This window comes from Helianthus annuus, chromosome 10 (genome assembly GCF_002127325.2).
Source record: "Helianthus annuus cultivar XRQ/B chromosome 10, HanXRQr2.0-SUNRISE, whole genome shotgun sequence".
Taxonomy (NCBI): domain Eukaryota; kingdom Viridiplantae; phylum Streptophyta; class Magnoliopsida; order Asterales; family Asteraceae; genus Helianthus; species Helianthus annuus.
In genome coordinates this window covers 180371744-180393004 of record NC_035442.2, presented here as the reverse complement: position 1 = coordinate 180393004, position 21261 = coordinate 180371744, and the positions used below count along the sequence as shown (strand labels likewise).

Genomic DNA, 21261 nt, shown 5'->3' with positions numbered 1-21261 from the left:
GTTCTCGCGTACGCTTCGGACGTTAAGGACTATAGTACGTTAACTTCCCCTATATATATATATATATATATATATATATATATATATATATATATATGTATATATATATAAGGAGAGAACGTCCTAATTAAAGTGTGAGAACGATGAGAACAGATCCTGGTCGAACACCGCATAGTGCGCGATATTTATAATCCATGCTAATTAGTTGGTCATTGGATCCTAATCCATCTAAATTATATTATGCATTTTTGTTTTTATATGGAAGTTAAGCACATGATATAATCAACCCAGCAATATTTATAAATCGGTAACCGCGTCCAGTTAACGTGTTTTGAGGTGGAGATAATGATGCCCCAACTACTACAAGCTGACTTCTTCAAATGGGTTGACAAAGATTAATGATAAAAGGGGTAGAGATTCCGGTTAACCGAAACATAATTACTATGTACAACACCACACTTAGGAGTTAGGGTATACGGTGTGGGACGCGGTGAAGGTCGGCAAAGATGTTTGCCGATCGGCAAACACCGCCGCCGACTATGTCGGTACGCGGCAAACAAACAAAATCGGTAAAGGTTTGCCGATCGTTAACATGAGAGAGGGTAGTGAGAGAGAGAGAGAGGGGATATTGTGGGTGGGGTCCATTCCTATCTCAACCAATCACAATTTTTTCCTTTTTTTTTTTTTGAAAATAGTTTACCACTCAGCAAGTGTTTAAACCACTGCCAACAATTTTCAGTAAAGTTTAAACACTTTTGCCTAATTGACATGGCATGCTCTGATTGGTCGGTTTTTTGGTTTGCCACTTTAAAGTGTTTAACCACTCCTTATACCCTTAGGATTAATATAGCACTTAATTTCTTTTCTTTTCTTCTCTTCTCGATCTTATATATTTCTTAGTATTTCTTAAGTTCCTTCCAGGCTCCGAAAGGCTATTTTTTCAGGGAAACCGACTGGCCATTCTGCGTGGAAATGAGATTAAAAATGTGATTAATTATTAAACTTTCTTTATAAACCAATAAATTGTTCAATTGAAAATGTCAAAATATGATTGAATGAAAATTAAGGGAGATGAATAATTAAGTTGGTCTTTATAAACGATGCTAACTGGTCACTGGATCGTAATCCATTATACGCAATGCTTTATAATGATGGGAATTTACTCTGGACAACTATAATGATGGGTCTTTGTAACGATGCTAACTGGTCACTGTAGCGTGCAATTATTATGATTGGAGATAACTATGATATGCCAACAACACTTGTTCATTTTATAATGTAAATCTACTCTGGACAACTATTATTATAAACGTACCTAGCTATTTATAAAACGGTAACATGCAATTTTTAAAAGGGAAAATTACGAAAATGTTGGTTCCACTTTTCAAATTTGTCACCCTCCTGCGTCGGTGGAGAGCCGCATTTTTTAACAATACAAGTTGACTTGTGCATTTTTTATTCAAAGTCTACTCAAAAAGTCAGAAGGATCACACAAATTGAGAATTATATTTTCAATGATACGGCATGCAAGTGCTACTCTCTTTAGTTCGCAACCTAGTCTTGTGAATAGTCAATGGGAAAGAATTGTAGTTGATTAAATTTGCTTCATGGTGTTATTGTGGGAGATCGTGTTAAACGAGTCGTGTGTCATTTCAGTTACATTATAGAATTGTTACCTTTAAAATCATGTTAAACATATAGTGTCATGTAACCGGATAATTAAACATGTCCATGTAAGCAGTGTTTAAGAAAAAAAAATACACGATTAATAATTAATTAACTTGTCGTGTTAAGCGTGCCATTTCGTGTTCCACTCTTTAACACAACTTCCCCACCTCTCGTATGTGTATATTTATTATGAATTTATCATCATGTTGTTTGTTAGTCTGATCAATATATAACTAGCTTTCTTAATAAACCAATGAATGGTTCCATTAAATTGACAAAATATGATCAAATGTGAACTGATAGGAGATGAATAAGTTCACTTTTTGGTGATTCTAATTGGTAATCGGCCTAAACTATATAATTAATATATGTAGGCTGTAGCCTTATGTCACGGAGTTACTTTTCGAGCCCCGTGTGGCGTCCTCAAGTCCCCGAGGACAAGCCAATCCATTCCGCTTCTTTGTGTGGGTCAGTGATTTCGTCCTGCCTTGGACTCATCAGGAGAGCGGCGTCAGCTCTCGACCGGTTGTGCGTTCGTCGTTTGCACGACTAGGCACGTACACCTCTTCATTAACACTGACTCTGTCCCCCGATAAAGTCTAGGACTAGCCAGTAACCCAAGCTTTCAAGCACAGCCCACAGCATTGCGACCTTCAAATATTTGGCCCGTGACACTTAGCTAACGAATACTTATAACAATGGTAACTTAAAATTATTGACATGTTTTGAGCTGGGGATAATGATACTCTCTACCTACAAGTTGAATAGTTCATTTCATGAAGTAAGTCTACTATGAACAACTACGAACTAGTTCTATACCCGTCCGGTGGACGGGCATGTTAATGGTCTAATGATAAGTATTTTATTGTTTGTATTTGTATTATACACAAAACATTATTATTTGTTTAAAACAAAAAAAATGTGTGAGCTTTCTAATCAAAAGTGTTCGTATGTAGATATATTATGCCTAAAAACATAGCAAAGCGAGGTTGTTAACAATCAATCGAATCAAATTGCATCAAGTTTTTTAAATCAACCATTGACTACTAAAACTTCCTTGAAACATTTGTTTACATTTACATACATATTTTGATACACATGAGTGTCCAGGTATTTATCCAAAAATAGGTAAGTTTTGACTATATTCAAATGAAACTTAGTCAGTTACATCTTGCACATAAAAGTGCTATCCCTAGTGCTTACTACTGCTCGAACTTTCATACTATATGTGTATCTTAGGCATTTAGAAAAGCCAGATACTTGATCAAAGGTAATGATGTATGCAAATTGCAAAGAGACAACCTTACGAGACAAAAATAGGAAAAGGCTGGTAGATCGCACATTTTCAGATATCTTTGCATATCCCATTTTCTTTTATCAATATGCTTTTTGTTCGATAACGTATTTGACAAATCATCTATCTTGAAGGATCCCCACCCTACAAAAAATTGGCATTCCATTACACATTTAAGAATTATGCTTTAGATGAATCAGACCCATCAAGTCCTAGTTTCTAAAAGTACGACGTTAAAAGAAATTTAGACTAATTACGAGATATACCAATCAAATCCATGTCTTGAAAGTCATTTTGAAGAAAATCAAACACGTTTTGAACACCCTTCGAAACCCACCGTAGCTCAGAAGGTTCTGAGTGTAGGATCCCCTGCGGCAACATATACTACGCCAGTTGACTTTGCCTAAGCCCACATCAACTCCGCCCTTCAACTTTTCAAGTAAAACACTCACTTTGACCCATATAACTACTAAGCCATCTATTTAAACTTCTTACTTGCAATTTTCAATCTTTAAGTCAGTTCCATGTGTGGACAATGATTTTCAAAAGAGTTAACTTTGAAGAAAAAAATGATTTTCAAAAGTCAGGATTAAAAGTTGAGCACTTTGAATGGTCAAGATAAACCCATAAAAAGAGTTAACTTTAATGGGAACATACGAATATATAATTTCGTAAACTAATTTAACTTTCTTGGTAATTTGCTCTTCCGACACAGTCTGGCCCGCTTTGGACCTGAAACTATTTTAACCCGTTACACAACCAGCCTGACCCACCCAGGTAAGAGAAGATAGAGAAGAATTTCAAGAGGTTTGGCATCTGCAACCATCACTACAAGTTCAGATATACCTTGTCTTCGGCAGCTAGGCGAAGATGGTTTGAAGTGACTTTCAACACGTTTAGCCCGTTTAACCCATCCTTTCTGACTTGTTCGAGGTTATGATTTATGAATAACCCAAATTGACCCATCATTTAGAAAACAGGTGGTCGAATATGCCAACTCTAGTAAATTTAATTAAAAAGTTATTGAAAGACAAACCTGAGCAAACTCTAACATGGTAAACTATCCAGGACTGCCTAAACTGAAAGGCCCACCATGATCACCTTCCACCAATACCACCAGTCCATCAGCGTATAATAAACATTAGTTTGTATATTATTGGGGAACTTTTCTTTACGAAGATAAGTTATACATAGTTTATGTAATTCAATGATACGCGGTTTAATGAAATAGAAACATAACAATTTTATTCGATAAAGATGGTAAAGTGTGTATAGTAAAGAGAATAAATTACCAAGTCGGAGACGTATTGAAAGCTTGAATTTTGTTATCCATCACCATAAACTGTCATTGGTTGTTTACGGATGACCTTGATGACACATCGAAAAGTTAATACCACAAGCATAAACCTTAACTTAAAGTTTATTAAAAAAATAAGAACAAAGGAAAGAGAAGAATCATGTAGTTTTACATGAGAAACAAAGTTGCTAACTATATGGCCATCATCTAGACACATCCAAGGTCCGTATGTGTTGAAAATACGCCCGATTCTGACCTGGAAAACATGATCCAGTTACCAAATAACTGATAGCTGGTGGGGGTATTATAATTACACAGAACAGCTATTGTTTCTTTAAATGTAGGAATTGTGATATATAAGATGCATTATGTCATTGTCCGAACTTTATCAAGATTATCAAAACCTTGCTTTTATTGTCTAGCTCAATGCGACCTCACAAACATATGGTCAAAATTTAGAAGTCAATACATACCTCCACACTAGTGTCACGCTGATTATTCATTGTTAAATTTTCAGCAATCCTTTTCACTTGACTGTAGCAGCTTCTAACACCTACATAACTCAGAAACTTTAATTTAAAAATTATAAATAAAATAATATAAAAGCAACATAAGAACAATTAAATAGTGTATCTGTTGGATTCACATGCCACCAATATGTTTCCTTTTGAGGATGCACAAGAGAATCCCCATAAACCTCGCTAGTATTTGAAAGCAAAAACCCTTGATCCAATTCTCTTGGTGAGTCCCAACTTGTTTAGGCTACCAATCACAAAAGTCAAAGGAATTATAGATTCTTGAAACAATCTTGATAAATAGTCAATTAGGCATTTCACTATATGCGACAATGTGCATACCCATGAAAAGGGTACATCTTGAAATTCCAAATGTAAATCGAGTTGTGCCTTTTATGAGGTCACAGTGCCTAACTTTAAACTTTGAAATTTATAACCATCGGGAAGTTCAAGAAGTTCGGAATCTGCAGCCTTCAACAGATTCATAACCGAAATAGTGGTTCCTGCTCCAGCATCTTCGAGTTAATCGCCATCAAAATTGATCCTTTTGATCACAGGTCGTTAAATATTGAACAAAATGCTGAAAAGTAACATATTAAGGTGGAAATTATAGAAGAACTTACCATCCCGATGTGATGTCAGAAAAGATCTCCGTAGATGGCTGATCGGACGGCTGTGATGGTCGATTGCGTGACGGTGACAACCGATTGAGCAGCAGAGACGGTAGATTGAGAGGCGGAGATGATTGGCTTGGTGGTGGTAGTAACCGATTGGAACATCTCCTCTTACGGTAGTATTTTGTAAATGAATAGAGAAGGTATTGAAGTGGTTATTGCCGGCGACGTGGGATGGAATGAAACTGAGGAAGAAAACCGTTCAAAACCACCGATAACTTCTGCTTCTAGAAGGATTCTGCTATTTTAAACGGATAGGATTTCATCTGAGGATGATCTAACGGTGGTGATTAATTATAGGAGGAGGTTGACTTTAACAGGAACATAAGAATATAAAATTTAGAAGTCAATACATACCTCCACACTAGTGTCACGCTGATTATTCATTGTTAAATTTTCAGCAATCCTTTTCACTTGACTGTAGCAGCTTCTAACACCTACATAACTCAGAAACTTTAATTTAAAAATTATAAATAAAATAATATAAAAGCAACATAAGAACAATTAAATAGTGTATCTGTTGGATTCACATGCCACCAATATGTTTCCTTTTGAGGATGCACAAGAGAATCCCCATAAACCTCGCTAGTATTTGAAAGCAAAAACCCTTGATCCAATTCTCTTGGTGAGTCCCAACTTGTTTAGGCTACCAATCACAAAAGTCAAAGGAATTATAGATTCTTGAAACAATCTTGATAAATAGTCAATTAGGCATTTCACTATATGCGACAATGTGCATACCCATGAAAAGGGTACATCTTGAAATTCCAAATGTAAATCGAGTTGTGCCTTTTATGAGGTCACAGTGCCTAACTTTAAACTTTGAAATTTATAACCATCGGGAAGTTCAAGAAGTTCGGAATCTGCAGCCTTCAACAGATTCATAACCGAAATAGTGGTTCCTGCTCCAGCATCTTCGAGTTAATCGCCATCAAAATTGATCCTTTTGATCACAGGTCGTTAAATATTGAACAAAATGCTGAAAAGTAACATATTAAGGTGGAAATTATAGAAGAACTTACCATCCCGATGTGATGTCAGAAAAGATCTCCGTAGATGGCTGATCGGACGGCTGTGATGGTCGATTGCGTGACGGTGACAACCGATTGAGCAGCAGAGACGGTAGATTGAGAGGCGGAGATGATTGGCTTGGTGGTGGTAGTAACCGATTGGAACATCTCCTCTTACGGTAGTATTTTGTAAATGAATAGAGAAGGTATTGAAGTGGTTATTGCCGGCGACGTGGGATGGAATGAAACTGAGGAAGAAAACCGTTCAAAACCACCGATAACTTCTGCTTCTAGAAGGATTCTGCTATTTTAAACGGATAGGATTTCATCTGAGGATGATCTAACGGTGGTGATTAATTATAGGAGGAGGTTGACTTTAACAGGAACATAAGAATATAGAATTTTAAACGGATAGGATTTCATCTGAGGATGATCTAACGGTGGTGATTAATTATAGGAGGAGGTTGACTTTAACAGGAACATAAGAATATAGAATTACTATTATATGTGTATGTGCGTAACATATGATGAAGTAGTTGGGCAAACGATTGATAGCCTTGCTATTTATAAAATTAGTAACGTGTACATATTAACAAGTTTTGAGTTGGGATAACTATATGTCAACAATTACAGGTTGACCATTGAGGATGCACAAGAGAATCCCCATAAACCTCGCTAGTATTTGAAAGCAAAAACCCTTGATCCAATTCTCTTGGTGAGTCCCAACTTGTTTAGGCTACCAATCACAAAAGTCAAAGGAATTATAGATTCTTGAAACAATCTTGATAAATAGTCAATTAGGCATTTCACTATATGCGACAATGTGCATACCCATGAAAAGGGTACATCTTGAAATTCCAAATGTAAATCGAGTTGTGCCTTTTATGAGGTCACAGTGCCTAACTTTAAACTTTGAAATTTATAACCATCGGGAAGTTCAAGAAGTTCGGAATCTGCAGCCTTCAACAGATTCATAACCGAAATAGTGGTTCCTGCTCCAGCATCTTCGAGTTAATCGCCATCAAAATTGATCCTTTTGATCACAGGTCGTTAAATATTGAACAAAATGCTGAAAAGTAACATATTAAGGTGGAAATTATAGAAGAACTTACCATCCCGATGTGATGTCAGAAAAGATCTCCGTAGATGGCTGATCGGACGGCTGTGATGGTCGATTGCGTGACGGTGACAACCGATTGAGCAGCAGAGACGGTAGATTGAGAGGCGGAGATGATTGGCTTGGTGGTGGTAGTAACCGATTGGAACATCTCCTCTTACGGTAGTATTTTGTAAATGAATAGAGAAGGTATTGAAGTGGTTATTGCCGGCGACGTGGGATGGAATGAAACTGAGGAAGAAAACCGTTCAAAACCACCGATAACTTCTGCTTCTAGAAGGATTCTGCTATTTTAAACGGATAGGATTTCATCTGAGGATGATCTAACGGTGGTGATTAATTATAGGAGGGGGTTGACTTTAACAGGAACATAAGAATATAGAATTACTATTATATGTGTAAAACACTCACTTTGACCCATATAACTACTAAGCCATCTATTTAAACTTCTTACTTGCAATTTTCAATCTTTAAGTCAGTTCCATGTGTGGACAATGATTTTCAAAAGAGTTAACTTTGAAGAAAAAAATGATTTTCAAAAGTCAGGATTAAAAGTTGAGCACTTTGAATGGTCAAGATAAACCCATAAAAAGAGTTAACTTTAATGGGAACATACGAATATATAATTTCGTAAACTAATTTAACTTTCTTGGTAATTTGCTCTTCCGACACAGTCTGGCCCGCTTTGGACCTGAAACTATTTTAACCCGTTACACAACCAGCCTGACCCACCCAGGTAAGAGAAGATAGAGAAGAATTTCAAGAGGTTTGGCATCTGCAACCATCACTACAAGTTCAGATATACCTTGTCTTCGGCAGCTAGGCGAAGATGGTTTGAAGTGACTTTCAACACGTTTAGCCCGTTTAACCCATCCTTTCTGACTTGTTCGAGGTTATGATTTATGAATAACCCAAATTGACCCATCATTTAGAAAACAGGTGGTCGAATATGCCAACTCTAGTAAATTTAATTAAAAAGTTATTGAAAGACAAACCTGAGCAAACTCTAACATGGTAAACTATCCAGGACTGCCTAAACTGAAAGGCCCACCATGATCACCTTCCACCAATACCACCAGTCCATCAGCGTATAATAAACATTAGTTTGTATATTATTGGGGAACTTTTCTTTACGAAGATAAGTTATACATAGTTTATGTAATTCAATGATACGCGGTTTAATGAAATAGAAACATAACAATTTTATTCGATAAAGATGGTAAAGTGTGTATAGTAAAGAGAATAAATTACCAAGTCGGAGACGTATTGAAAGCTTGAATTTTGTTATCCATCACCATAAACTGTCATTGGTTGTTTACGGATGACCTTGATGACACATCGAAAAGTTAATACCACAAGCATAAACCTTAACTTAAAGTTTATTAAAAAAATAAGAACAAAGGAAAGAGAAGAATCATGTAGTTTTACATGAGAAACAAAGTTGCTAACTATATGGCCATCATCTAGACACATCCAAGGTCCGTATGTGTTGAAAATACGCCCGATTCTGACCTGGAAAACATGATCCAGTTACCAAATAACTGATAGCTGGTGGGGGTATTATAATTACACAGAACAGCTATTGTTTCTTTAAATGTAGGAATTGTGATATATAAGATGCATTATGTCATTGTCCGAACTTTATCAAGATTATCAAAACCTTGCTTTTATTGTCTAGCTCAATGCGACCTCACAAACATATGGTCAAAATTTAGAAGTCAATACATACCTCCACACTAGTGTCACGCTGATTATTCATTGTTAAATTTTCAGCAATCCTTTTCACTTGACTGTAGCAGCTTCTAACACCTACATAACTCAGAAACTTTAATTTAAAAATTATAAATAAAATAATATAAAAGCAACATAAGAACAATTAAATAGTGTATCTGTTGGATTCACATGCCACCAATATGTTTCCTTTTGAGGATGCACAAGAGAATCCCCATAAACCTCGCTAGTATTTGAAAGCAAAAACCCTTGATCCAATTCTCTTGGTGAGTCCCAACTTGTTTAGGCTACCAATCACAAAAGTCAAAGGAATTATAGATTCTTGAAACAATCTTGATAAATAGTCAATTAGGCATTTCACTATATGCGACAATGTGCATACCCATGAAAAGGGTACATCTTGAAATTCCAAATGTAAATCGAGTTGTGCCTTTTATGAGGTCACAGTGCCTAACTTTAAACTTTGAAATTTATAACCATCGGGAAGTTCAAGAAGTTCGGAATCTGCAGCCTTCAACAGATTCATAACCGAAATAGTGGTTCCTGCTCCAGCATCTTCGAGTTAATCGCCATCAAAATTGATCCTTTTGATCACAGGTCGTTAAATATTGAACAAAATGCTGAAAAGTAACATATTAAGGTGGAAATTATAGAAGAACTTACCATCCCGATGTGATGTCAGAAAAGATCTCCGTAGATGGCTGATCGGACGGCTGTGATGGTCGATTGCGTGACGGTGACAACCGATTGAGCAGCAGAGACGGTAGATTGAGAGGCGGAGATGATTGGCTTGGTGGTGGTAGTAACCGATTGGAACATCTCCTCTTACGGTAGTATTTTGTAAATGAATAGAGAAGGTATTGAAGTGGTTATTGCCGGCGACGTGGGATGGAATGAAACTGAGGAAGAAAACCGTTCAAAACCACCGATAACTTCTGCTTCTAGAAGGATTCTGCTATTTTAAACGGATAGGATTTCATCTGAGGATGATCTAACGGTGGTGATTAATTATAGGAGGAGGTTGACTTTAACAGGAACATAAGAATATAAAATTTAGAAGTCAATACATACCTCCACACTAGTGTCACGCTGATTATTCATTGTTAAATTTTCAGCAATCCTTTTCACTTGACTGTAGCAGCTTCTAACACCTACATAACTCAGAAACTTTAATTTAAAAATTATAAATAAAATAATATAAAAGCAACATAAGAACAATTAAATAGTGTATCTGTTGGATTCACATGCCACCAATATGTTTCCTTTTGAGGATGCACAAGAGAATCCCCATAAACCTCGCTAGTATTTGAAAGCAAAAACCCTTGATCCAATTCTCTTGGTGAGTCCCAACTTGTTTAGGCTACCAATCACAAAAGTCAAAGGAATTATAGATTCTTGAAACAATCTTGATAAATAGTCAATTAGGCATTTCACTATATGCGACAATGTGCATACCCATGAAAAGGGTACATCTTGAAATTCCAAATGTAAATCGAGTTGTGCCTTTTATGAGGTCACAGTGCCTAACTTTAAACTTTGAAATTTATAACCATCGGGAAGTTCAAGAAGTTCGGAATCTGCAGCCTTCAACAGATTCATAACCGAAATAGTGGTTCCTGCTCCAGCATCTTCGAGTTAATCGCCATCAAAATTGATCCTTTTGATCACAGGTCGTTAAATATTGAACAAAATGCTGAAAAGTAACATATTAAGGTGGAAATTATAGAAGAACTTACCATCCCGATGTGATGTCAGAAAAGATCTCCGTAGATGGCTGATCGGACGGCTGTGATGGTCGATTGCGTGACGGTGACAACCGATTGAGCAGCAGAGACGGTAGATTGAGAGGCGGAGATGATTGGCTTGGTGGTGGTAGTAACCGATTGGAACATCTCCTCTTACGGTAGTATTTTGTAAATGAATAGAGAAGGTATTGAAGTGGTTATTGCCGGCGACGTGGGATGGAATGAAACTGAGGAAGAAAACCGTTCAAAACCACCGATAACTTCTGCTTCTAGAAGGATTCTGCTATTTTAAACGGATAGGATTTCATCTGAGGATGATCTAACGGTGGTGATTAATTATAGGAGGAGGTTGACTTTAACAGGAACATAAGAATATAGAATTACTATTATATGTGTATGTGCGTAACATATGATGAAGTAGTTGGGCAAACGATTGATAGCCTTGCTATTTATAAAATTAGTAACGTGTACATATTAACAAGTTTTGAGTTGGGATAACTATATGTCAACAATTACAGGTTGACCATTGGAATATATGATTAGTGGCAGACTAATGATTTATTTTCTGTTGTGAGGGTGGGGGGATCGGACAGCTTAACCATACTATATGTTATGGAGAGGGTTCGGGATTTTTGCGTAAAAAACATTAACTTTTTTTACCGGGCAACCGCCCCCAAAAACATGAGTGAGTTTGTCCTTGTTTATGATCTAAGATTCTAAGGTCTACTCATAAAATCATATTGGTTGAGAATTAAAGGACACTAGGGTTATTAATATATAGATGATATCCCATAAACACAAATTACAATAGTTGCATGACTCCCTAAGTTTTTTTACTCCCTATTAGTTAGTCATACATAGAGGGGCACAAAACATGTTTTTTCAAGAACCGAGTAGGAACCGGTCCAGGTTTGGTTAACAAAGTCAAGAACCGAGTTGGATGATTCCAGTACGTTTGGGTTTTTGACCGGGTTTCGACCAGTTTGGCCGGTTCGGGTCCGGGTTTTGGCCGGGTAGAGGTGGAACCAGTTCGGTTCCACCGGGTAGGGTAGGGTCTGAAATTGGCATGTACCTGTGGGTCAAGTAGAGTAGGAACCAGTTCCGGATCAGATATTCCGGGTCGGGTAGGAACCAATTTTTTTTACTCCTAGTTATACATGAAGCATTGCATGACTCCCTAAGTTTTATATCAAAAACATCTATGGGGTTGGTTGAAATTAACAGGATAGACCCACGCGTAGTGGTGGGCCTTCATGTGATTGCAATGAATGGGATCACAAAAGCCCATACATCTCACATGGTAGACTTCAATGTTGAATGTTGATGCTGAAATTGGGCCAAATGTTTGCTTTAAATCAGAGATCAAAAGAAAATTCGTATTTGTATTTCCCTTCATTGAATGGGTTGTAAGTTCTAGATTTGTTTAATTCTTAGACACTGATGATTGTTGTTTTGGTCAACGTTTGAACAATTATTTTTATGGGAACGATTCTGACATGTTAACACATGAGGGGATGTGCGAATAATCAAGATATGGTTTCGGGGCTTTAGGCCACTCGGTGTGGGGCTCGGCTTGGCCCATCCTGGACCGTCGCCAGGCCTCAACACCATCCCGGGTGGTCCGCCGTCGTCCAAATCGTTGAGGGTGGGACGCTGGAGACGGTCACAAAAGGACAAAAAAATCATCCGTTTGACAACAAGTAATGGGACCGATAACGAGATTAACAATACGTTTAAGAGTGTGGAATTCTCTTAAACGATTAAACAACGCAACAAATAAGCAAATTGAATACACGATATCACCAACACTTGTTTTCTATTGATTATAGCCAGCTTCTTACAATCAAAATTCAAGACAGAAATCACAAATCCTCTCAAACTAGGTATACGACTAAAAAGACTTTTGAACAAATGAATTCCCAAACCCAACGTAATATGTAAATATATGTATATGAACTTTGTTGGGCTTGAACTCGCGCATGTATAATTTCTTGTTGGTTAGTGTTTCTAACAAATAGAATATATTTTATATAATGTTAATTTGCAAGATTTCTGTGAATTGTTGATTGTACTTTGTGGTTTATGGGTCTTACATGCTTTGTGTTGTTTGTCTGGATTTTGGATTTGTACTATTTGGGTTGGTGGGAAGCTTAAAAGGTTCCTCTTATCCTTTAGACTGAAGAGTATGGGGGGCCGGCCTTGGCCCAGCGAGGCCCGGCGCCGCACCCCCACACCGCCCCCCTCATGTCCGTCCCGTCTTCAACGTTGTCCAGAAGACGAAGTCGCCGGCCCTCCTTTCTTCTCTCTCTTGCATCTTTCTCTCTCCTCTCTCTCTCTCTAAAATCAAATCGATTTAATATTTTTTAATTGTTTTTATAAGTTGTGTGGGGCCCCATCCTCCAACCCCCTTGGTCCATCCCCTTTAGGCCCATCCTCACTCTCGATAACGTGGCGTCTTACGTGGCGGCCCATCCCCTTGAGGATGACCCTCACCATACCCACTAGTCTTATGATATATACAGAGAGTCATACATAGAGACTTCAAGTCAAGCAACATACATATTAGAGCGAAGAAACCAAACCAAACCAAACCAAACCGAACCAATTCATTCAATGACCATAATAGTAGTATATAACACAAATCAACTTACTTTCACAGACGATATAGTTCTAATGGCCATGTACCAAACTAAAAGCTGTTTATTTTATGCTACAAAAATGAAACTAACAAAACTTTATGGGTGAAACCAAGCCCTGTTTTGAAATAACATTCCAACTTTGCTTCTTTTGTTTTGAACCCAACTGTCCCCAGCCCATTCCGCACTACTTGTGTTTTTTTGGTTGTTGATATATAGAATCACCGGGGTAACCCTTTACCCAAAAAAAAAAACTGTCCCCAGCCCATGTAAATACTCTGACCCGACCCAAAACTCATAAACAAAACAGAATCAAGGCATTTTACTTTGAATTTGCCGATGTACGTGTACTAGGAACTCAACATACGATAAACCATTCGACTTGTCTTCCACCATATACGAAAAAAACGTCATTCCTGAAATATAAAATTATGTCAGAATGTTATAACAAACTGCAACAATTACCATGTCATGTAAAGTTAGTTCTAAATTGAGATAATTTGTTTGCTCATAAATAGCATACAACAATTAAAACCGACCAAACCGAAGAAGTTGGCCGGTTTGAGATCCAAACAGTTCGGTTTGAACTTAGAACTAGCCGTGCAAACCGAACCGACCATTTATCTATATTGAAAAAGGTTATTTCGTATATTTAACAAAGAAAGAACTACTACACGAAGTTATGAAACTGACCTGATGGGTCTCCTTTCTTGCACAATTTCAGCCTGTTTTGAAGATGCATAAGACAGTTAAAAGCAAAAATGAACATTTGCGAAAATAAAGACATATTGTTACATGAAAAGACAATCCTGAATAATAATAAATATTACATACCGTAAGTAGTTGCATCTTTGGCTCCGTATCTCATTCACAACCTCATTTAGCTTCTTTGACAAAGGGTTGTCATATTGCTGCAATACAAACTGAATACAAATCTATTATTCATAAAATGCTTGTAATCAATCCCAATATATATATATATTATATATATAGGGAGGGGCTCATGCGAGAACTCCATTTATTGCGAGAACCGCGAGAACCAATGTGAACACAACCTAAAATAGCTAAAAAAACCTAACACCCCCCCCCCAAAGCTAAAATACTAAAAACTAAACCCCCAAAAAACCTAAAAAAATCTAAAAAAAAATTATTTTTTTTAATAATTTTTATGCTCAAATCGCTACTTTTAGTGGCCAAAAAAAAAAATTTTGCTTCGAAAAATAGCGATTTTTATATAAAAAATATTAAAAAAAATTATATTTGTGTGATTTTTAGCTATTTTTAGGCATTTTTGGTTGTGTTCACATTGGTTCTCGCAATAAGAGGTGGTTCTCGCATGATCTTCTCCCTATATATATATATATATATAAGACCACTTTACAATCATGTGTAACTACCTGACTAGGGATTTCACTAACAGAAGAGAATCCAAACAGTTTTTGCATTATATCAGGATCTACCGAACTTCCAACGTAAATTAAGCAATCCTCCCCATTTTCGAGAAGATAAATCCCATCGTCACTCACGTGTTCACTAGAAAGTGGTATCGGTGGAGGAATACCAGTTTCCTGTATCCACAACAAAAGCCCGCGTAAGGTGTAGATCACTATATTTTAGAATAGAGTAAATTACATTTTGAGTCCCTGTGTTTTAGTGGTTTTAACCACTTGAGTCCAAAATCAAAAAGTTTAACGCCCTGAGTCCCTAGTCATTTATTTTATAACGTTTTGAGTCCAATTTTGTTCATTTTATAACGATTTGAGTCCAAAAAATTGGACTCAAAATGTTAAAATTTGGACTCAAAAGGACTCAAATGGTTATAAAAAAAATGTCTAGGGACTCAGGGCGTTAAACATTTTGATTTTGGACTCAAATGGTTAAAACCACTAAAACACAAGGACTCAAAAAGTAATTTACTCTTTAGAATATTTTGTAAAGTCGGATTATTACCTTTGTGTCAAGGTCATGAACACTTATCATCCTGGGATATACAAGTGGTACTGCTAATTGCACAGAGAGTGGGGTAACATAGCTGATCCAAAACGATCGATCATCTATACGTCCATCCGTTCGTAGTCCAATACTTTTAATCAAAGCTAAAAAACGAAAGAAAAAAAATGAGATACGTATGAAAAAAAAGGAGATACGTATGAAAAAAAAAAACATACCGAGAGTGTATAAAGGCAACAACTTGAGTGCCTCAGGAAGAATAAGCTGTCCAGATGATGAAACGGTCGCGCAAAACTTCCGGTACGAATGAAGAATACTAATGCAGAGTTCTGTCACACGATCCCTCACTTGCAATAACGGGGTAGAAGGGATTTCATTTGCAGCTGCAACATACAGAAGATCAATAAGCATGTGATAAAGCAAAAGTTTGAAAATGATATCAGAATACCTTGCTTTAGAAAACATGAAAACTGGGTGTCCAAATCAGCTGATCGGAAAAGATTGCTGAGCATAGTTGTGCATGGTAACGATAAAGTGGAGACGCGTATTCTTCTTTGACCGTATACAGTAGTATAGAGAAGCGCACACTGGAACGAACATTCCGTGCCATCTGGCAATTTATCATCGTGTTTCAAAGTTACCATTATTGATTTGTCACAATCAACCGCAGGTAGGTCAACATCTGTGGGAATGCGTTTACAGAAGTTTCCAAAATATTCTTGTACTTGAAGACCCTGGCTGCATCTAACACGCATGACGGCTTCAAAACCCTGTGGTCTTGTGACATTCCATCGAAGATCGTTGTAAAGTTTTGCAGGATCCGAAAGTGCAGAAAACGGATGATAATAATACATCTGCCCTCCGGTTGTCTTTGGGATAACAGAGATTGAAGCAATGTCAACGTAACTTTGAGTAGTAATGAATACGTCGACAGAGACCTGAATATATTTACGATTGAATACGTAAAACGGTAAATAAGATTGCAATGATTAAAAAAAAGGAAATCAGATAAAGTTTCACCTGGTACTCTGCAAATTCGATAGCCAGTGTCTTCATAGTCTTGTCCGCTGCTTGAAGTAACTTATGAGGTTCCTGAAAACAAAAAATAACCATTTATTTAACGAAATTGATTTGGAAACGGGTCAAAATTTTTGCCAACAATACCTTCTCTCCTGCAGAGATATTAGTTCTTCCTTCAGCTTCTCTGGCAGAAAGAGCCGCAATACCGACAGAAGGCAAGACTGAAACAAAATAAAATGATGTCAATATAACGACAAAGATACTAAATTTCTTCCCGCAAAACCTCAAAAAACAAAAATATGGTCACAAAATTAATAAGCTTGCCTGACTGAAATACCAAAAGTTTGCCTCCCGTACTCTTCATTGCCAGAAAAGCAGCCTGATTAATACAAAAAAAAAAAAAAAAAAATTAACAATAGTCACATCTACTATAAATAATCTGATAATCAGAGACAAATATATTGACCCGAACAGTCAAATTTGGTACCTTCATCGCGGCACCAAAAGCCGAGTCAGCAGTTTTATTATTCTGAAACATAGTCGGGATGCTCTCAAGCAACAAATCAAGATGTTGTCGACACTGTAATGGTCAAGAATATACAACAAAACAAAATGATGTTAATAAGAATAATAGTTCAGAAATATGATAATTAATTATTAAATATTAATCACACGACGACAAGAAGAGTACTCTATTTGAATAACTTAACTTACCTCGGAAAGTTGAACAATAACGTCAGTTTGAAGAGGAGTGTAAACGTCTTCAATGTCGGGAACTATGAGCATTAATGGCTACAGAAATAAACGCACAAGCTATGAGCACAAAGAGTAAAATTATCTTTTAAGGCTTAACAAAACAGCTTCCGCTTTAGTCAAACCTGTTGCAATGCACGTTTCAGATTGTAAAAATGGATTGTTGAGTCAAATGTAGCGATTCCCACCATTGTCCTCGGACCCTCCTGCGACAACCATATTATCGCAATCATAAATTCAAGTCGCTAACATTTAATATCACCTTATCATTTTCAAAATGTCACTAAAAACATTAACTTACTGGAAGATCAGCAATAACTCGGCTAATAGCACTGCATGCTCCTGCAGTTGCACCAGTTTGCAAAGCGTTCATTGATACATCAATGAGGAAAAAGAATACAGCAGGCATTGGCTCGCGTACCTATATAAATAATGATATAAGAAAATAGCAGTATAGGATATTAATTAAAATAGAAGCACCAATACGAGGATCAATGAAATGGAAACTATAAATCGAAGTATCGAACCAGAAATTCCTTAGTAGCAACAAATTCAACGGTTCCTCTACATAGTTCAGGCCGTTCATCAGCATCTCTTCGCCTACCATCTGGACCTAAATTGCACTGATAATCACGAGGTGTTTCATCTGTAAAACCTAAAAAAGAGTAAAATATAATTAGTGGATAGTCTTTGAGAGGCCAGTTAACGTACAAGACCACCTTATCGTGCGATGCGTATGCGAACATCTCAATTGCACATCTGATCTAATCTAGGCCTTTAATTGAACACGGTGGCACAATAGTAATTAACTTTGCATATGGGCCAAACTATGTGTAGATAGTCACCCTTAAAAAGTGTTTTTTGTCCTTATATGCACTCCTTGCAGTGTCGAACTGTGGCCAAAACGCGGCATTTTGGTCCGGCTAACCAGACAAAGACTGACGGGTGTCTGACGAGTCTGTTGACCGGACCAAAACGCCGAGCTTTGGCCGCGTTTTGGTCCTGTCAACCAGACCGGGTGTCAGTCTTTTGTCTGGTTGACAGGACCAAAACGCGGCCAAAGCTCGGCGTTTTGGTCCGGTCAACAGACCCGTCAGACACCCGTCAGTCTTTGTCTGGTTAACCGGACCAAAACGCCGCGTTTTGGCCACAGTTCGACATTGCAGGGTGTGCATATAAAGACAAAAAACACCTTTTTTTGGTGTGTAAATAGGCAAAATGGTGTGTAGATAGGTACACCCTTGCATATTTGCGCACGTTATAATACATAATTACGCACATTATTTGCATAATTACGCATGGGTTGGGTTAACCCTAATTACACACATTATATGCATAATTACGCACGTTATATTGGTGGTCGCGTACCGTCGCACGTTAAGGAGGGCTTGTATTTTAAACTTTCTGTAGTCTTTGAACTACATTACGAAAAAGTATGAAAAGGAAAAGATATCAATACTCACCACAGAAATTACAGATAAAACGTCTTCCTTGATCAACAAACTTCATAAACGGATTGATGTAGCCTTTGCAACGTGAACAACGAACGGGACCTCCTTCACCAAAATCAACTATCTGAAAAAAAAAATCAAAGGTATCCATTTCGTAATTAATTTGTTTACACTACATAAACTTTTATAGGGTTTGCTAAATTTCGAAAAAATCAAGAATTCCAATTTTCAAGTGTTACTTGGATAGGCTCTTCAGACGGATGGGGTAGGGCCAAGGGCTGGACCAACAGCGCCAGTTGCATGCCAGATGTGTTCAAAAGATCAGAAGTGCAAGGGATCTGGTTAAAAAAAACAGAATGATTGTACACCTAACGTAAGCAAAATAAACATTTTTGTAAAAAAAAAGTATATACGAAAAGAAACACGCGTTACCTGATTAATGGTGCTCCTCATGTAGCGAGGACTGCAATTTCCGGTATCCCGTACAATAAATTCGCTTGTAGCAGGCTTCACATCATAACATGTCATAAGACAGTATAAACACACAGATGGAAACTGTGAATAATAAAGAAATAGTAGAAATAAAGAAAAATACCGGTGGAGGATTGGCCTGGTTACCCTGGCGAGTTTCATGTATAAGGACTGAAGAACTTGGAACGGGTCGTGGAATTTGGTTTGGATCGATTTTTGATGGGCCTGAAACCGCATTTCCAATGGGGCCTGCTGCAGGTGAAATTGTAGCCATAGCTTGTTGATTAGGAAGAGGCGGAGCCATGCCATACATTCTCGGTGGTTGTGCAGAACCAGAAATTGGAGGAGGTGGTACATTCTGCAAAACATTAACAATGTTACACATCCAACTACCCATTAAGAGTTCGAAAATCAATTTAAAACTTACTTGTCTTGGTTGCATTTGCCACGGTTGAGCCCCAAATTGCGGACCAGATGGTTGCGGTAAACCCTGTCCCGGAGCTGAAAACATCGGTGGCCCTGAAGACGGTTGCGGTATACCTTGTCCCGGAGCCGAAAACGACGGCGGCCCTGAAGGCGGCTGCATGCCACCTCTCGGAGGTGCTGAAAACAGGGGTGGCGCCGCTTGTGTCGGCCCTCTTGGCTGATTATCAGAAAGACCTCCAAGAAACGACGCCATGGTTTGTGTCGGAGGCGGCGGTCCAGTCGACGGTCTTGGCATAACATTAACTCCACCTGAAGGATATTGAGGACCACCTTGCACACCACGTGGCGGTCCAAACGCTGGCGGACCGTTACTCATCGGACCACCACCAAGTGTCGGTGCAGGTTGACCAGGACGAGGACCCGGAGGACCCATAGGTAACGGTCCAGACTGCATAGGCCTTGCAGCGGAAGGCGTGTTACCGCCAGGAGGTCCTCCAGCGGCAGTGGGGCGGTTAGCAGACATAAAAGGAGGCAATGTACCATGTGGAGGGCCACTAGGCACTACACCTCTAGGAACAACACCGGGCGGTGGAGGTCCGGGACGATTAGGTCCAGCGGAAAACGGCTGTTGGGCAAAAGGAGGAGGAGGACCTCTAGGTCCATTAGCGGGGTTATTCGGGCGATTAATATGCAGGTTTTGCATATTATCTGAAACTGAATTAGGGTTATAATTGCCTGGTTGTCTAGGTCCACCGGGAGCAGCCATTCAAAGGAACCCTAAAACACTGTACATACATTTTATCACAATTCAAACAACTTCGTTCCAACCACATCATAATAATATAGATTCAATTTCTACAGATCAGCAATCGATAACAACCAAATTGGAACACAAATTTGTAAAATTGTATAGAATGAAGTGAAAAGGAAGCAAATTGATAGCGTACCTGTGGTTGAATTCCAGTGATCAGATCAGTGAAGTGGGAAATTGGGGGTGCGAAACCTAAAATAAGACGATGATCGAAAATTGAAATTGAAATTGAAAAATAAATAAAGAATAAATAAAGAAGAAGGCATAAAATAAAGCAAGTTATTTAATGTTATTGGGTAGTAGCCAGGTGGCAATGCTCTATTGGGTGAAAGGAGTCATCATGATACATGGGTTGTATAATTTATTGTACGTCTATGAATGGTAACGTTAATGTATTTAAACTCTTTATCGGTAAGTTATTTGAACTTTTACAAAATATTTTACTTATACAATTTCAGTTCATTTGTTTTACATCCAATTTCAAGTTCAGTCCTTATATTAAAAAACTCAATACACTAGTCTTTGACGTATTCAATTGCTCGCACTAACAGACCGTTTGTATTTCAGTGAAAAGATAAAAACACCCCCAAAGTTTACTTACAGTTTCAGTCCCTGAGCGTATAATTCATATTTTCCCCCCATATTCAAAACTCTTTTCTAATCTTGTAACTAAACACCAATTATCCTTAATT

General features: G+C 37.8%; 1 protein-coding gene and 1 long non-coding RNA gene across 35 annotated transcripts; both read right to left on the bottom strand.

The window, feature by feature from the left end:
• Positions 1-2681: 2681 nt before the first annotated feature.
• Positions 2682-11558, bottom strand: LOC110886965. Of its 31 annotated transcripts, none has more exons than XR_004870099.1 (16): positions 10762-11558; positions 10378-10666; positions 9689-10286; positions 9305-9593; positions 9004-9087; positions 8827-8901; positions 7290-8635; positions 6190-7194; positions 5806-6094; positions 5117-5714; positions 4733-5021; positions 4432-4515; positions 4255-4329; positions 3999-4063; positions 3229-3881; positions 2682-3106 (listed from the first exon to the last, which is right to left on the bottom strand). It is a non-coding gene; the product is annotated as an uncharacterized LOC110886965 (long non-coding RNA). The 31 variants fall into 31 exon arrangements; XR_004870101.1 differs by having other exon boundaries at positions 3229-3393; XR_004870089.1 differs by having other exon boundaries at positions 3229-4063; positions 4733-4812; positions 4906-5021.
• Positions 11559-13632: 2074 nt separating this feature from the next.
• On the bottom strand, positions 13633-20831 carry LOC110886963 (protein transport protein Sec24-like CEF). Of its 4 annotated transcripts, XR_004870077.1 has the most exons (22): positions 20706-20825; positions 19760-20543; positions 19457-19690; positions 19294-19368; positions 19101-19199; positions 18874-18985; positions 17938-18065; positions 17712-17831; positions 17536-17616; positions 17372-17449; positions 17145-17237; positions 16982-17036; positions 16802-16878; positions 16658-16729; positions 16086-16575; positions 15856-16020; positions 15638-15783; positions 15085-15255; positions 14522-14610; positions 14381-14412; positions 13942-14103; positions 13657-13853 (listed from the first exon to the last, which is right to left on the bottom strand). XR_004870077.1 is itself a non-coding variant. In XM_035978874.1 (21 exons), exons 2-21 carry the CDS (start codon positions 20522-20524, stop codon positions 14000-14002), a joined length of 3186 nt encoding a protein of 1061 aa, XP_035834767.1. In that variant the 5' UTR covers positions 20525-20543; positions 20706-20831; the 3' UTR covers positions 13633-13999. The 4 variants fall into 4 exon arrangements, 3 of the variants coding, with proteins under 3 accessions (XP_035834767.1, XP_035834768.1, XP_035834769.1); XM_035978874.1 differs by having other exon boundaries at positions 13633-14103; positions 20706-20831; XM_035978875.1 differs by having other exon boundaries at positions 13633-14103; positions 19101-19139; positions 20706-20831.
• Positions 20832-21261: the final 430 nt, after the last annotated feature.

Bases quoted from the DNA above. Each gene is read 5' to 3' on its own strand.
- LOC110886963 (XM_035978874.1), bottom strand. From the start codon at position 20,524: ATGGCTGCTCCCGGTGGACCTAGACAACCAGGCAATTATAACCCTAAT. The intron at 17,450-17,535 runs GTTTGACTAAAG...TTATTTCTGTAG, and splicing joins TGAAACGTGCATTGCAACAG to CCATTAATGCTCATAGTTCC. The intron at 14,104-14,380 runs GTCAGTTTCATA...TTTATATTTCAG, and splicing joins CAAGAAAGGAGACCCATCAG to GAATGACGTTTTTTTCGTAT.